Source organism: Solea solea, chromosome 18 (genome assembly GCF_958295425.1).
Source record: "Solea solea chromosome 18, fSolSol10.1, whole genome shotgun sequence".
Classification (NCBI taxonomy): Eukaryota; Metazoa; Chordata; class Actinopteri; order Pleuronectiformes; family Soleidae; genus Solea; species Solea solea.
In genome coordinates, this window is record NC_081151.1 from 4,421,856 (window position 1) to 4,437,683 (window position 15,828).

The 15,828-nt window shown below is 40.5% G+C and overlaps 1 protein-coding gene across 1 annotated transcript in view; it reads left to right on the top strand.

Moving 5' to 3' along the window:
* The first annotated feature begins 315 nt into the window (after positions 1–315).
* Positions 316–15,828, top strand: part of dnajc17 (DnaJ (Hsp40) homolog, subfamily C, member 17) — a 28,028-nt gene continuing 12,515 nt past the window's right edge. The window contains exons 1-10 of the mRNA XM_058615346.1: positions 316–511; positions 5,791–5,860; positions 7,403–7,461; positions 8,154–8,241; positions 8,549–8,622; positions 9,245–9,356; positions 10,116–10,165; positions 12,043–12,120; positions 13,784–13,864; positions 14,516–14,629. Coding sequence (XP_058471329.1) covers positions 431–511; positions 5,791–5,860; positions 7,403–7,461; positions 8,154–8,241; positions 8,549–8,622; positions 9,245–9,356; positions 10,116–10,165; positions 12,043–12,120; positions 13,784–13,864; positions 14,516–14,629 — 807 coding nt within the window. The 5' untranslated portion in view covers positions 316–430. The remainder of the gene's footprint in view (positions 512–5,790; positions 5,861–7,402; positions 7,462–8,153; positions 8,242–8,548; positions 8,623–9,244; positions 9,357–10,115; positions 10,166–12,042; positions 12,121–13,783; positions 13,865–14,515; positions 14,630–15,828) is intronic.

Here is a 15,828-nt window from a genome sequence, read left to right on the forward strand (position 1 = left end):
CAGTGATATAATGACAATATCCTGTGTGTTAATTCAAAGAATGCTATGGATTTTTAACTGGTTGACGCACCAAAACTGGTTAATGGTCTTTTTAAATATAAAAGACCTGAAGAAAGACAACAGAAAAACACTACGTTACCCAGGTTCCTTTGCGCCATGTCCAAGAATCAAAAGCAGTTGTTAATAACAATAATAATTTTCATAATATATCCACGATAAAGAGCTTTGAGTTGAACTGTGATTCACAACTACGACTTGTAGAGGGCAGCATTACACATCTCAGCGTACAGCCTGTCGGGAATGATTAGTAGAAGAAGAAGCCTGCCGGAAGTTGTTATTAGTGGGAGAAAAAAAAGAAGACGAATCCAACGATAACATTGCGTTTACAGTCGTTGGAATTCTTCTATATTGGCGCTGTTTGTAGACAGACATGTCAAAAAAAGCCAGCGATATACTACAAATGGACCTGTACGGTCTACTTGGCATCGAAAGCACCGCTACAACCAAACAGGTGGGTGAAGTAGCTCGCTATCAATTTAGTCAGATAAAACCAAGGCAGTTACAGCCACAATTAGCTGTTAGTTAGCGAATGACATGCTTGACGATGTTGTTCTGTCTGCCCGTTTACCGGAGTGTTGATAAATATAACGTCGTTCTGTGTGAGGACACATTAGTCTCACAGAAGGAGGCTTTTGGAAGCTTAGCATAGCGTGCTACTATGGAGCCTTAGCTTCTGTAGCTTCCGTAACGTCTATTAATGCATTTCGACTCAAGATACGGCTACATGAATCGCCCAAGGTATAACTGAATAATTAATATTTAAAATGAACGAGACTCCAAAGCATCAGGTTCGGTAGTTAACGGTATCAGACTGATCTGCTGAAGTCCAAGTAATTCACTGAAGACGCCACTGAGGGGCGATGTTGCATCAGTTTAGTCTTCCCTCACTCGACACTGACAATAAATGTCTTTAACCCAGGGACGTGATTAATAATAATAAATAATAATCATAATCATAACCTCATCAATGGAATATTTCTATGCGTTGTTAATCAGAAACAAGCTTGGATATATGTGGATGGAAATGTAACTTGGATGTACGGCAAGTAGAAATAAATGTGCAATTCCTTCACATGACTTTCTTGCCTTGATGATTGATGAATTAAAAGCCCATAGGAACCTGCCTACAGCTAACGACCTTCGGTGGCTTTTAAATTATGTGTATGTTTGCCACTGCAGTTTACGTGCGTTGATTATACCTGCACACTACAAACGGAATACCTGAATTACGTTTCGTGCCTGTATGGATTTGAAATGTATGAAGGGGAGACCATGGAAATCTTCATCTTGTCCTGCAGTCCTTTGTTTTCCCCTACCACCAGAATTCATCACAGTTTCCAGCATGCCAAATCCACAGCACCGAAAGGGAAATTACATTTGCTGCAAAAATAAGGGAGGAAGTTAATTTCCTAATTTGATCTCAAAGTCCTGTACTCCCCAGAGGCGTATGCTGGAGGAAGTTAGTGGTTGTGGCTTGAGTAGAAATGAGACTCCAAAATACAGAAGGCTGGTTCTGTGAGGTCTGTTGATGGTCGACAGAGATAGTGATGGTTTTTGTGTGTGTTTGTAATGCACTGAGCGCTGAGGTTGGGGCTCAAAAATCAATCAAGTGTGAGGAGACAGATGTCATCAGATGGGCTACTTATCCCAGTTGTTTGGCCGCTGCTCCACCACCATTCTCAGACATGTTGTTTGTCCCAGAGTAAGGGGAAGCTCATCCTTAAGCCTGTGTGTGTGATCCTAGCCACAGCTTGTAAAACATTGCCTTGACATAGAGGATTTGCATTTGACATCTCCTTCTGGTTCTGTTTAGCATCTCTTTCTATTATCACTGCTGTTGACCCTGGTCTAAATGGTCCTACAAATACTGTACACATTGGCATATTAGTTATCATTAAATGACTATAGATGACTGGGGTTTGGTTTATCCATGTAGTGCTAAGGAGGAATGTTGCTGAAGGCTAGCCACCATTTAAAGACTTGTGCCCATGAATATCAGCAGGTCTTGGGTAATAATTGCCTGTGTGTGTGTTTTACCTTCCACAGATCACTTGGTGAAACAGTCAGCTGCCAAGACCACACACAATTTATTGTGGTTTGTTAAGCTCATTTAAGTGTAGTGTGTATTAATGATGTGTGGCAGTGTGTGCCACAACTAAATACGTGGAGGATGTTTTTCTTTGCATTATATTGTAACCCTCTCTATAGCTAGGTTTCAAACAAAATAAATCAAACTGTAACACCATTTTGAAATATTCTTTTACCGGTAATGCTCATTAATTCATGTAGGTGGTTTTATGCAGAATTAAAAAATGTGCAATTGCACATAAAAGCAGGCTGATGGAAACCCACCTAATAATGACTTATTCCTGTACAGGGTCTGTAGGTTATGATTGTCATTGCATTATTGCACAATTATGCATTCTGAGGCCATTGGATGTTACATGTCAATATCGGACAGCTTTGATAGGTCTGAACATTTTTTATTTTATGTGTAATACTACATGGTAATCAATAATTACGTCATATAAATACTTTCATGTAATGTAAAATATGTTAATGTAGGGCAATACTGAATGAATGGTTTCACAAACACATGGGAAATCTATCAGTGTCTGACTACATCCAGTTTCTTGTCTTGATTTTAGCTCATTCTTTTCAGTTACTGTCCTCCTTGCCCTAGTCTTTGCCAATCTTCTTCTGCCTCCCACTAGTGCCTGTTATTATTTTCCTTTAGCTGATAATGGTCCACAAATAGCAGAGTGTTGTAATTAAGGAGGATGGGACTATAGCAGATCAGGCATCTAATCAGCTACGCAGGCTTGGGGCCTCACTGAGGCTGTACCAGGACCAGTTTGTCAACAGTAATTGGCACCAAAGGCTGGTGTAATGAAGACAAGATGTAGTTGTGCAGTTAGGCAGGCAGGACTCAGGGTGGCATTGAAAGTCTGGTTTAACCATTAATCTACTGTTGGTTTGTTGCATCAATATCAAAGTCGTTTCTTGAATTTTTTTGTTCCTTCTTCCGCAAACGTTGGTGTAATAAAGAGCTAAGGTTTCTCCCATTCAAGGGAGGAAAAGAAAAAAGGACCTGTCACAATGCTGTGTGATTTGAATTGCAAGAGAAGGAAGATAAAGCAGAATTAAAGATATTTCTGCTCCCCTGTTAGCAAAAAAGCGCCAGTTAATTTTGCCAAGTTTTAAATGGTTTTCTCTTTATTTGGTCTTACTCATAACTGATATAAGAGCCAATTCTAAAAGGTCACGGTAAGCTGCACAAAGATGATTGCTCCAGTAATTCACTGGATAAGTCCTGTAGGAAGATGCTACTTGATCTGAGAGCTCTTATCCACACATGTGCTAACCTCTTTAAAAGTTGGCTTGCTATGACTTCTAGTTTAGGACCAAAGGACTTCAGGGTCTTCCAGCATCAAGGAAGGCTTGCGTGTCACGACATTGATGGGAGTAATCATGTATTATTTAACAGAACATCACTGTAAGAGCAGTGGAGACAAGATATTGTGGAGAATGCTAGTGGGAGTGAAAGGGGAAAAGATACACAGAGAAGTATGAGACCAGGAGGTGAGGTAGTTAAGTGAAATACATAGGAGCATGTGTGTTAAATTAATCCTTGACTGAACCCAGCGAGACAAATATGATGATGTTAAACATGGCTACTCTCCACCAAGATAGCGATGACAGGTTTTACTTGTCAAGCAGTTCAGTGGGCCAGACTTTACACCTGGCAAAGTTAAACATTTGCAGTGTTCACAGCAGATGTGGTGACATGTTTATCTTGTCAGCTTGCTGCGGGTGATGAAGACCATGAGGCATAGAGCAAGTGTGAGTTCAGGACAGTGTCCTCAAGTAAGTCCGAAGACAAGGGATCAAGGGATGGCAAGGGATTTTGTGTGTTCTGTGCGACTCTTGGGTTTTTTGGGTTTTACAAACCTAAATGGGATTTATTTTCTGAATTTCTATATGGTAAATATATATTAATAAATATATATTTCTATCAACATCGATATTGTCTGATACTGGTCAAAAACACTGAATTTGATATTGAAACAAAGAAAAATTCAATACGATCCATAAACCCTAAGTATGATATAAATGCTTCACTAAACACAGGTGACCTGCTGGAAAGAGAGTTATCAGCATAATTTCTAATTTACAGCTAAAACATTAAGACTCGATTGGACTAATATAGGTATCGGCAGGAATTTATCATGGTGATCTCATTATCAGTGCTGGATGCAAACAAGTTGTATCGAGTCATCTTTAAAAGAGAGAAAGCAAAGCTAGACTAGGCTGTGTGTGCCAAGCAACAAGACTAAATATTCCATAATAATGTCTACTCTCTGCAGTAAACCTCTTTCCCATTTACAGAGGGAAAATAATGTGAGAAAGGAGCTGTCTGAGCCGTGATAATCTCTCAAGAGTTGGATGGAAGCTTAAAGCTTTTTACAAACATTTTTGAAGACTTCCTATTCCTTGCTCTTCTAGCTTAATGTGTCCATGTTGATTGTCACACTGATGGATTACTCCATTGTGCTTGGTTCCCCCGGAGTTGAGTTTTGTCTTCCTCCCTTTCCTCGGTACAGTCAGCTCTGTATGTTTTGACGTGCAGTCTAGCGCTAAAATTGTACAAAACAACACACACGGACAAGGCTTCCAATGCAAAACGTTTTCCAGGCTCGCAAACGGGCACTCCTTAATTCTATAGCCCGTAGCATACTGGCAGGAGTTTGATTTGCACTAAGGGGGTTGTATGTGAAAACACGCAGATTGTTGGCATGTCTGATTAAGACTAGTGAGAAAGTGTGTCTGTCAGTGTGTGTGTGTGTGTGTGCCTGTGTGCGCACGCATGTGTGTTTTTGGCTCAGCTTTGACATGTGGGGGAAGCGTGTGCCAAATCCTTAGCATGCAATGCATATATTTGAGTGTGTGTTCTTGAGGTTGTGTGCAAAAAGCTTCATTGCTGCACTCTGCAGCCCCCTCTGGTCTCCACAGAAAGTTTTCCTGCTTCTCCTCTTTCTCCAGAGGAGCAGAGATCTAATGAAAACCATCTTGTCATTAACTGGTCCCTAGAAGGACAAATGAATATATAACATTCCAAGCAGTGACCTGGAGTTAAAAAACAGCCACAACTTAAAGCCTCATATGACATTACAATACTCCAAAGTATTGTTTAGTTTTTCCACTTTGTTTCTCTTAACCCCCAAAAGGTTTTAGCCAACGGCCTAAGATATTAATTGCATCCTTCTTAAATGTGTCCTAGACAATGCCGCTCTGTTTGTGTTATTGTAGTGCTTTTAAAAATAATAATAATAATAATAATAGAAAAAGGTTGAATAAAGATGGACCAATACCAGGCTGCAGCTCAGGCCACATTTGTCTTTCAAACGGGCCTGAGGATAGTTTGGAACTACTTGTGGGTAATTCACTCGATATTTGATTTATTTATACATCAGGACATAAAGCAGAGGAGCAGCTCAGGTGTTGATTCGATTCAAACAATATAATGTCCCAATTCTTTTTAAATGCAGGCCACATTTCATTCCCAGTGCTTTCATTTTAGGCTTTCACTGTGACATGATTAAAATGATTGCTACAGAGAATAAGAAATTAACTTTTGTTCTGCCGAAATACTTGCTTAAGTGAACGATTTGTCCTAATCTACATCGTCCGCTCCAGATAACAAAAGGGCTTCTTCTGTTTCTTTTTTAGATCAAGAAAGCGTATCGAAAGAAAGCTTTGCAATGCCATCCAGACAAGAATCCAGACAACCCAAAAGCAGGTAAGTGAGCTAGTCGGTGTCTTTTTCTGTGCTTGCGTCCATTCACCATTAGTCTCTTAAATGTTTGTGGAACTGCAACAAAATGTGTAATTTGTTCGTGCAATCTGGATTGTTTTCTGTAGAATTATGGATAATCGTCTAACTGAGCAGATGGCCATGAAGATTCAGGGAAAAGAAATCCTGTAGACATTAGACAAGCGTTCACAGCAATTTAAACCCTGCGAGACAGCCTAGCCACAGGACTGTGTAGGATGTCTCCTGCTGCTCTCATGCCAGACAGGACCAGCTAAACTCCACCACCACCGCCACCAGTGTTACCACACTCCATCCCTCTGCTTGGCTTTATGAGTCCTCCTGTGGCCTGCTGCCAGCTGACATGTCAGCAGTTGGACCTGGAATTCTCGATAAAGCTTTTTGTTGGGAGGGAAAAAAGGCACCTTGGACAAAAGGCTGGTCGTGAAGCATGTTTTTAAGTGAGGTTTGTGTGGTTACTGGATGGTTAAGACGATTCTTGATTATATCAGGGGAAAAAAACTTGGAAATTGGAGTGGTTGAGGGGGATAATGCAAAAGCAGGGGGTCGTTTTCCCAGAAATGTAAAAGAAGTGGTTTGGAGGGCCTCAACACTTGAACCCGTGCATGTACAGACCCAATCTCTATCGCACGAGAGCTGAGCAAGATTGGGGACTTGTTTCCCCTACAGGGAAGGTTGCACGCATGTGAGAGGTGACTTGAGGGTCATGATTCCTCAGTTACTGAAGACACCCCTGCTGTTCTTCATTTTCCTCAACCCCCCATGTTGTGACACTCTGAGCTGCCTATTTGGCATGGCTGTTCCCCACCAATTGGATTTGATCTCAGCCCATTACATACATGTAGGTAACCTGAGTATCTCTGCTGGTAGCATGATCTCTAGAGTCTCCTGTTAGTGTGCATTGCCAGTCCCTCCAGGGAGTAACAGTATCGGTTTGTCAGGCCTCCCATAAGTGAGTGATTATGCCTGGCTAGTATAATGTAGCAGTGTGGCGGTTGTATGGTGGGGAGAGGGATTGTGGTCTCCCTGTGTACATTTGTGTGTGTTTTAGATGACAACTGGGGGTTAGAATATAGCGTGGCATTGGTGATTGCAGCGGTGGCCCCTTTGGGGAACTCTAATGGAAGATAGATGGCAGAGGCCAAGAGTTTGTGTGTGAATACATGGCTGTGTCTTAAAGGAAACAGGTTGTGTGAGACTTGCGTATTATATCCAAGTCTGTCTCAGACGTGCGTATCATAAGGGCATCATACTGAGTTAACATCACAGCTTTAAATGGTGTGGTATATGCCGTTGGTTTATATTATGTACTTGACCCGAGCCTGTATAAATGAAACCTTCAATGAAAATAAACCAATTTATTTCTAAATTCTTAACTTCCTTGCTTATTTTTATTGCTTATGTTACATATTACCTGTAGAAGACTGTAAAATTGTAATTGTAAAATTGTGTGGGTTTATGTGAGAGACTTTTCTTTCTCATGACTTTTCTCGTCCCACTTTGTCCTAGCCGATCTCTTCCACCAGTTGGCTGAGGCTCTCGAGGTGCTAACTGATGCCGCTGCCAAGGTAAGATCACAGATGATTCTCAACTCTTGGGAAGAATTCTGTGCCACTTGGTACAAAAATGTAGTTCTTTAATTCTGAACGTGAATCATTCACTTTGAACCTTTTAAAATTTGAAAAGGTTCTGAATAAATTTAAAAAGAATCTGAATAACGACTTTTAAAATTGATTTGTAAGTGAATTGCAATGAATTTGAAATTGTATATCATTTGGTTGTAAGATTCAGCTCCCTAATTTGTTTTCACTAGTGCTGTCAAACGATTAAGATTTTTAATCATGATTAATCACATCAATGTCATACTTAACTCTCAATTAATCCAAAAAGACCAAGGCCAAAAAGAACGTTAATCTCGCAATAAAAAAATTGCTGGGTTGCTGATGTTAAAATGGGTTTGCGTTAATGCCGTTTAATAACGCGTTTAACTGACATCACTGTTCAGTTTCACTTTTCTCAATAAATGTAAATTCTTCCACTTCGATTTTTGTCATGTCGGTGAGGCAAAGCTAGTCAAACACCGATGGAAAGAACTCTGTTTTACATCAGCGATGTGTCCTCATCAATTTTAAAAGCAATCATTCACATTGTTCAATTCAGGTCCAAATTGAGTGATTCACAGAGAATTCAATTTCACAGAATTCTTCTAATATGATACACACAAAGATACAATTCCTCCTGATGTCTGTTCTGTTTTCAGGCCGCGTATGACAAGATTTGCACTGCCAAGAGAAAAGCAGAAGAAAGAAACAGAAAACTAGATGATAAGAGAAAGAAACTGAAGCTTGGTGAGTGATTTTCCAACTCTTAGCGTGCCTTCAGGCTTTCCATTGATGTATTTTATTGTGAGTGGCTTTTGTATTGGTAATGTCAAGGGTTGTTTTGAATTAAATTCTTTTGTCAGACACATTCCTGGATTAGCAAAAAAAAGGGCTGAGGTTTTTAATGTGATGGGGGAGACACATAGATTGGCTAGTAATAAAGAAATTAAATATTTGCAGCTGATTTAAAAAAAGGAGCCATTTAGCTTGGTTTATCTGTTTTACTAGTGCATCAGAGATTCACAGTGTGTGTGTGTTCATGTTACTACAACAGAGTTGGAGACCAGAGAGCGCGATGCAAAGGCTCAGGAAGAGGAGGAGGAAAACAATAGAAAACGTGAAGCAGAGGTAAGAGAATTTATAGAAACCATATGAGTGTTGAGGTTGCATCACACCTTGCCCAGAGAGAAAATGAAGAATAAAATTTTTATTGTGCGGCCGGCCTCAGCTGTGCACTGGGAGCAAGGTATTCGGTGCATCCAGGAAATTCTGAAGCACACCAAGGTGCTTTTATCCTGTTTTTGTCAAATAGTTTTGTCGGATTGAGTTGAAATCAAGCAAATACTTGGACCAGGGACCAAAGGCTCTGTAAAAACTCATTAGATGATATTGCATGACTTGAGCTTATGATATATAAAAAGGGTGCACATGCTTCCCTGTTAAATCATAACATGTGCTTCATGTGCTTAATGCATAAATATGTGGCCATCTGCCTTGGACATAGAATGTAACCAGTAGATGGCACTGCTCCACTCTCTGTCTCATCTCAAGGTGTCTTAACTGATAAAACAACACAGCCTGCACATTCTCCCCTCAAATACCAGAGAGGGAGTTTTTGAATAGGGGAGCTGTGCTCGTGATGAATGACATCAATACTTGATGAAAAGTTGGGATCACTTAAAACCTGTATGTCTGTTATGGTGTATTACTTATTTTATTTTATTTTTTTACATTTTTCTACTTCCAACAGATTGCCCGTTTAAGACGGGAAGGAGAGCAGATGCTTGCTGACGAACAGCATCGCTGGGAGCAAAAGCAGCGGGAAAGAGAAGAACAGTGGCAACGATTCCGCACACAGAGAGGTATGCCCACTTTCGAGATTTAGCCGAGTTCATTCTGCTACAGTCCAGGTTTAACGCACCAGTTCACCACAGACCCCGTAAAGACCGGATAAATCCAGTTTGATTTTGTGAAACCTCTTTAATGCCCTTCAACGTCTGTTGAATTAACCCCCATGTTTCCCAAACCATCACAGTGTGTCAGTCTGACCACGGCGTCACCAGGCACCCTGTGGTCGAGCAGATCTTTTTCACATAAAAAACAATAACAATAGCCGAATGTATATTTGAATTTGAAGTTTTTTGTTTTTTTTAGTGTTTTGGCTGTGATGAAAATTGGCAGGTTAACATAGGAATGTCAAACCGCCCCCAACCATCAAACTTTTAACCTCTTCCTAATGTTTTTTTTTTTTTTTTGCATAAAATCCTTGAAATCTCCATTGTGGAGACATGAAAATATTAGCTCTGGATGTGTAGCTGTTTAAGGGAAGTACAGAGTTTTTGTGGCTGGACATGACTCATGTGTAGTCAGCACGTCTTTAGAGTATCTTCCATTTGCACGCCGTCAGCACCTCCCCAGCTCTCCCGTCTCCAGAGAAACTCAGTGCATCCTCAGACCATTGCAATAGCTATACATTTACCATGTGACAGCAGCTTTTGCATCGCTGTCCATCTGTTAGAGTCACTTCACTGCTGTCTTGAGTGCCATCTTTTTTTTCTTGAGCAAAACAATTGTTTCTTTGTCTTTTTTACCTCACACTGTCTCATCTCACTTTTTTTCAGACTCGGGTTTGGCGGGATGTTCCAGTAGCATTGTGACCCCTAAACTGAAGGTAAGGCTTTCGGGCTATGGGGATGTCAGTCAGTGGCTGAGTTTGGGGTGAGGTTTGCTTCTCTTGGAGCATAACGTAGGAAGATGGGGGCGGTTATTCAGCAGGAAGTTCCCCATCTGAGTGAAAGTGCAGGCAGAGCCTCAGCTGGGATTTTCTTTATTTATTTTAGCATTTTAACACTCCACGCACTGAGTAGAACAATCATATCTGTACATACATTTAAAAAAAAAAAGCATATATATATATATGTATGTGTCTATATGTATATGTGTATATATGTGTGTGTATATATACATAGAGTTATTGGTTAAGGGCTGTGTTAGGTCTACTACCAAACAGCTTGTCCAGATGAACTAGCGAGGGTCACATTATAAGTCATGTCCAGGTGCCTCCACATGGGATAGATCAATTCTTCCTAGAACATCCCAGATGTCATGAAAAACTGATTGTTTGCCTTTAATAACACATGTAATCTTTTCCAAGGGCAAAGTTGTAGATAACTCAGAAATCCATTTACCTGTCCTCGGCCTGTCCACCTCCTTCCATGTTAATGCAATGACCCTTTTGGCCAGGCACCTGGGATGTTGATTCATACAGAGACATTCGTAAATTCACTGTTTAGAGACCACATACACTGTCTCAACAGAGGTCTTAAGCATATTCTTACAGAGTAGGCCTGACGTCGTCAGGAGACCTGTAACAATGTCAGAAGAGGGCTTATTATATTAACTCCTGGAAACGGCCAAGCCTATGGATATTAACAGACACTGGGGATGTTAGCTAATGTGTTTAGACTTTGTAGACAAAGCTCGTTTTAAACTTGATAGCCATCTAGTGCAGCTGTGTATTAGCTGACATTTGTGTGTTAACTTAGAAAAACAAACAAGAGTCTTGAGACTGACGGTGTCAAAGGTCATGTTCCTGGACAAGACACATTACTTCATATGCTTTTTTTTTATTTTTAGTCCTGTCTACAGTTCAATTGTATGGTTTTGTGATGTGATATGATGTGTATTGGTAAATATCAAAAGCAGAAAGCCTCTTGGCTTGTTTCTGTTAATGCCCTTTTTTTGTGTGTGTATTTATTTATTCTACAAAGACAACACAGCAGTGTGCCAGTAGACATCTCCTCATTCAACTATCATATTTTCCAAAGAATAGCTAAGACAGTAGACTGCTCTTGACAGAAGAATGTACATTTTCAAAAGTAGTTGTTGGTAAGAGATTATGCAGACATGGAAGTTCCCAGAAATCCTGTTTTTTTTCTGTCCGTGAGCAGAATGCTGGCCCTGAAACAACATTTAGTGCTTGTCATTTATCATTTTACTTTAAGCAGTTAGTGTGATTTTGGCTGGACTCTACTGTGCTTTGTACACAGAGCTAAGACGTTGCACAATATCTCTCTTTTTTAGGAGTACGGGAACTCGCATCAGCATTTAGTGACAGGACTCCAACCAAGTAAAAACACATAAATTACCTTGGATGCATTTCTGGAAGTTTCTCCTCAGCAGAAAAAATGTGCACAGTAATTTCTAAAACAGCATTTACACAGCACAACATTGCAACAATCACAGAAATGCTGTTACACAAGCAAATAGGGTAACCACAGTTCAGAGTGAGACACGAGACACAAGGGAAGAACTGCCCCTTTCTGAGTGAGCACCTTGGGCACTGACTTGCTTTGGATTACTTGGTCATTATTGTGTCTGTAGTTGTGCTGTATTCTATGGAGGTGCAGTTATGCAGGAGAGTAACCGCTGCTCAGGAGTCCACTTGTTTCACTTACTGTCAAGCTAATGGACATGCACCTCTAGTTTTCACAAGGCTTAATGTGCAATAACAAGCTGTTTTCTTTTCTGTCTCCTTTCTCTTTGCAGCTGAAGTGGAAGTGTGCAAAAGACGATGCAACAAATGGCGGCTACTCTCAAGACTCTCTCTTGAAACTTCTACAAAGGGTAACAATCAAATAAAAAGAATTGCAGTATATTTTAGTACAGCAAAATACTTTCTTTTTGGTAGTACCCTTCACTTTTTTTTCAAAATAAACTCTTACATCAGTTATAGGTAATAATATATAATGTAATGGTACGATTTTATCCTTGCATCATCACTTCCCAGCTACAAACCCGCTCCCTGAGTTCGGCCATATTTTGGGTCTGCATGACATCAGCGCTGTAGATAGTTTTATTCTCGTCTTTAAACAAGGCCCATTAAGTTTTGTTGCAGAGAAAGTGCTGAGGGCCATGTTGTAGTGCCCTCTTAAAGCCATGCACGCTAGCGTTTGTGCCCCTCTTACCAGGTGATTAAGCAGTGCCAAGGGAGGCATTAGGAAATTTGCTCTTCTCATGCAACCTAGGACCACTTCATGTTATGATCCATCACAAGGAGGAGGGGCATGGTTTTGCCTAAGATGTGCATAGGGCAAGTGTCACTGACGTCAAGCTATGCAGAAATAGGCTTTTGAATTTCTTCTCCGCACGCACTCAATCAATATAGTCCCATGCAGGAGGGCTGTGTCCGAGTAAAAGCTGGAAAAAAGTGTTGTTCCTTTGAGCAAAAGGGAGCAAATTTTTAGGAAAAAAAGTTGTTTGAGATGGCAAGCTCCACTGTGTGACAGTTAATGGTTTGGGCAAGTAGAAATAGCCACTGCTGTGTGGGAAAGCAAGTATGTGTATACTTCTCCATGCGTACGTGTGTGGACTTGTATACTTTGGCCGCCTAAAATAATACATCTTCGTTTGAGTGGGGAAAAAACATGTTAAGATATTTATATTTTAAGAGACGGAGGCCTTTTGAGAGTCTCCTTTGTCACTGTTGGCTTGGTCCTGAGTGTCCTAAGCAAGAATCAGCTTTCCTGGACTTTCCCCTTCCCAGAAAGCTACATTTTCACAGAACAAAACTGTCAAAGGCCATGTCCATCCTGCCTCTTACTGCCAAGCTTGGGAGAAGAGAGGTTAATAACCAAAGCAAAAAGAGGGAATTGAACATTGAACAGTTTTTATATATATATATATATATATATATATATATATATATATATACACACATATATAAAGACTCTACTCAGCAGAGATCAGGTTTTTATCTCCCCTGCTAAAACATGTTTCTAACCTTCCTTCTCCTCCTCTTCCATTTCCTTTGGACAGAGACAGAGCTCATAAGAAGTTTGTCAGAGGTCAGGGAATGACTTGAGATGCTCCTAGCACAAATCCTTTTTGGCCAAACTTTCCTCCCTGTTCTGATTTATGGCAGTGAGAGCCATGTCTACTTCCAGCCTCCAAAATGGTTGTCAAATGTCAGTGTACAAGGAGTAGCTAAAGCGTTTACATAAATTATTGCCTCTAGTTTCTTTAAAAAAAAATCCCAGATGTCTCAGATTTGTGCATGGTGTTTAGTGAATGCCCTTTGCAGTATTACTGTCTCAATCTCAAAGAAATTAACCCTGTCATTAGAAATTAGCTTTAGTAACAAAACATATATTAATTCCTATAGCCTTTCCCTTAGAAGTTTGTTTCATTCTTTAGTCTGCATATGTTTTGTATTTTCATGGTTATAGGTTGTGCTTTGGAAGGAAATACTGATACTAATTGACTGTTTTTTGTCTTTTCTTACATCCAGTATGGGGATGTCTTGACTGTGGTTATTTCAAGTAAGAAGAAGGGAAGTGCTCTGGTTGAGTTTGCATCGGCAGCAGCAGCTGTAAGTACCTAACTCGTGTCTGTGTACTCATTTTGTTTTTTTTCCTCAATCACGGAAATCTTGTCCTTTTCTGCGTTACTCGTCACTTGTTTTAATGTTCAGGACACCTGGTGAGTTTGATTCTTACTGGGAATGACACCTGCCATAGACTTCACCCGCCCAGGGACAATCTCTGAGACCTAAACTGATGTTTTAGTCGCGCTGCACTGTTGAGAATTGAAACCATCAGACAGAAGAACATGAGCTCCCTCATTGTTCCCCCACTGTCTGGATCCTCGGGCCCTTTGTCTTGATGGTGTACTTTTCTGTTGTGGTTTCCTCACCACAGTGTGTGGTTTCCCTTCAGGGATTATGTCTGCCAGTCTACCAGAACCTGGGTACAGGGTCTGTGGTCTCTTCCTAACCAATTTCGGAGTTGTTTTTTTTCTCTGGCAGTTGGCAGAGTTAATTTGTGCATGTCTGCATGTGTTTTTCATATGTACTGTATACTATACCAACCGTCCTTGTACAAATCCCTAGGTGTAAGATGAGTTCAAATTAAATGTGAAACAGACACACAGAATGAGATTTTTTTTTTTTTTCTCCTTTGCCCAAATATCATGAAAAAAAAATGATCTCTGTATCCATTGACACATTATTTTATGTCTATAGGAGCTGGCGCTGAAGCATGAAAAAGGCCTAAGCGGAACCCCCCTGAAGATTTCATGGATTGAAGGACAGCCCACAGCTCCAGTATCTCAAACTGTCCAGTACATGTCTTCACAGGTACTGGTATAAACCGATGTTAAGCATATTGCCCCTATTTTAGAAAGATCTTACCACATTACTCCATTTCTAACATAAATCAAGTTGACTAAACACTGCCCCACAAAGAAAGCTATGTAAACCTTTTAAGGCTTTACTTTCATATCAGTGGCATACATTTTGCCCCAGTGCTTGCACTCATCCTAATCTTGCCTAGAACAATGTTTTTTGGTTTATTTGCTTTGGAGTGGTGAGGCGCTGGCCTGGTGCTAGCCCACAGTCTCTGGTTGGCCGCTCATTAACAGGCCAGACCTGGGAGAGCCCAGGAATGCTGTGCTTTACATAGCAACCCAGAAGAAACAGCAAGGAATAATGGTAGACTGGCACGTGAGACCACCTAAACGGTTGCAATAGGGAAAGGAATTCCGTGTGTATTCAGTAAAATTGATGTTAGTGACTAATAAATTAGACGTCATTCATTCATTTTGATCGTTGTTCTTTTAGTGGGAGTTTTTGGTGGAATGGATTTATGTTTTGCAGAACAAACTATACTGCAAAATATGATTTCTACAAAGATGTGTCCCAGAATGCAACAGTTTTTTGTTGCCATCATTATTTTAGCTTAAAGGAATGTTTTGTTTCCGTCATAACCATTTTACCTCTCTCTCTTCTCTCTTCTCTCTCTCTCTCTCTCTCTCTCTCTAATGTTGTGATCTGCACATGTGGCAGCTTGCCGATCAGTAAAATCACTCCTTCAGTTTGTCTGCGCCTCCAAAGCCGCTGAACTGGATTTCACCCTTCAGTTTGGTGTGATGTCTCAGATCCCTTTGTCAGTGTTAGCATGTGAGGCTCAGCCTGCTCACTGGGACTTGTCTCACTAATCTCTTCAAATGTTATTATGGTTACCCGGGTTGCATTGCAGATATTCAGATATTCATCTAGCACCTAAGAATGAAAACATTACTACGACTGTGTAATTTTCACATTAGCCCTCAGCTAGAATACTTCTACCTAAACTTAGCTCTGATGACATAATGGGTGAGCCAGTGTAGATATTAGCATTTTAGAAAAAGAGATAGGGCTAATTAGAAGCTCGAGCCTTGGAGGTCCATCTCTTTGGACTAGAATGTAAAAATCATATCCTTCTTCTCCTGTCTACCTCTTGATCATTCCCTCATGTTATCCAGCTGCAATCACATAGGAACAGCTTGGCCGAGGAC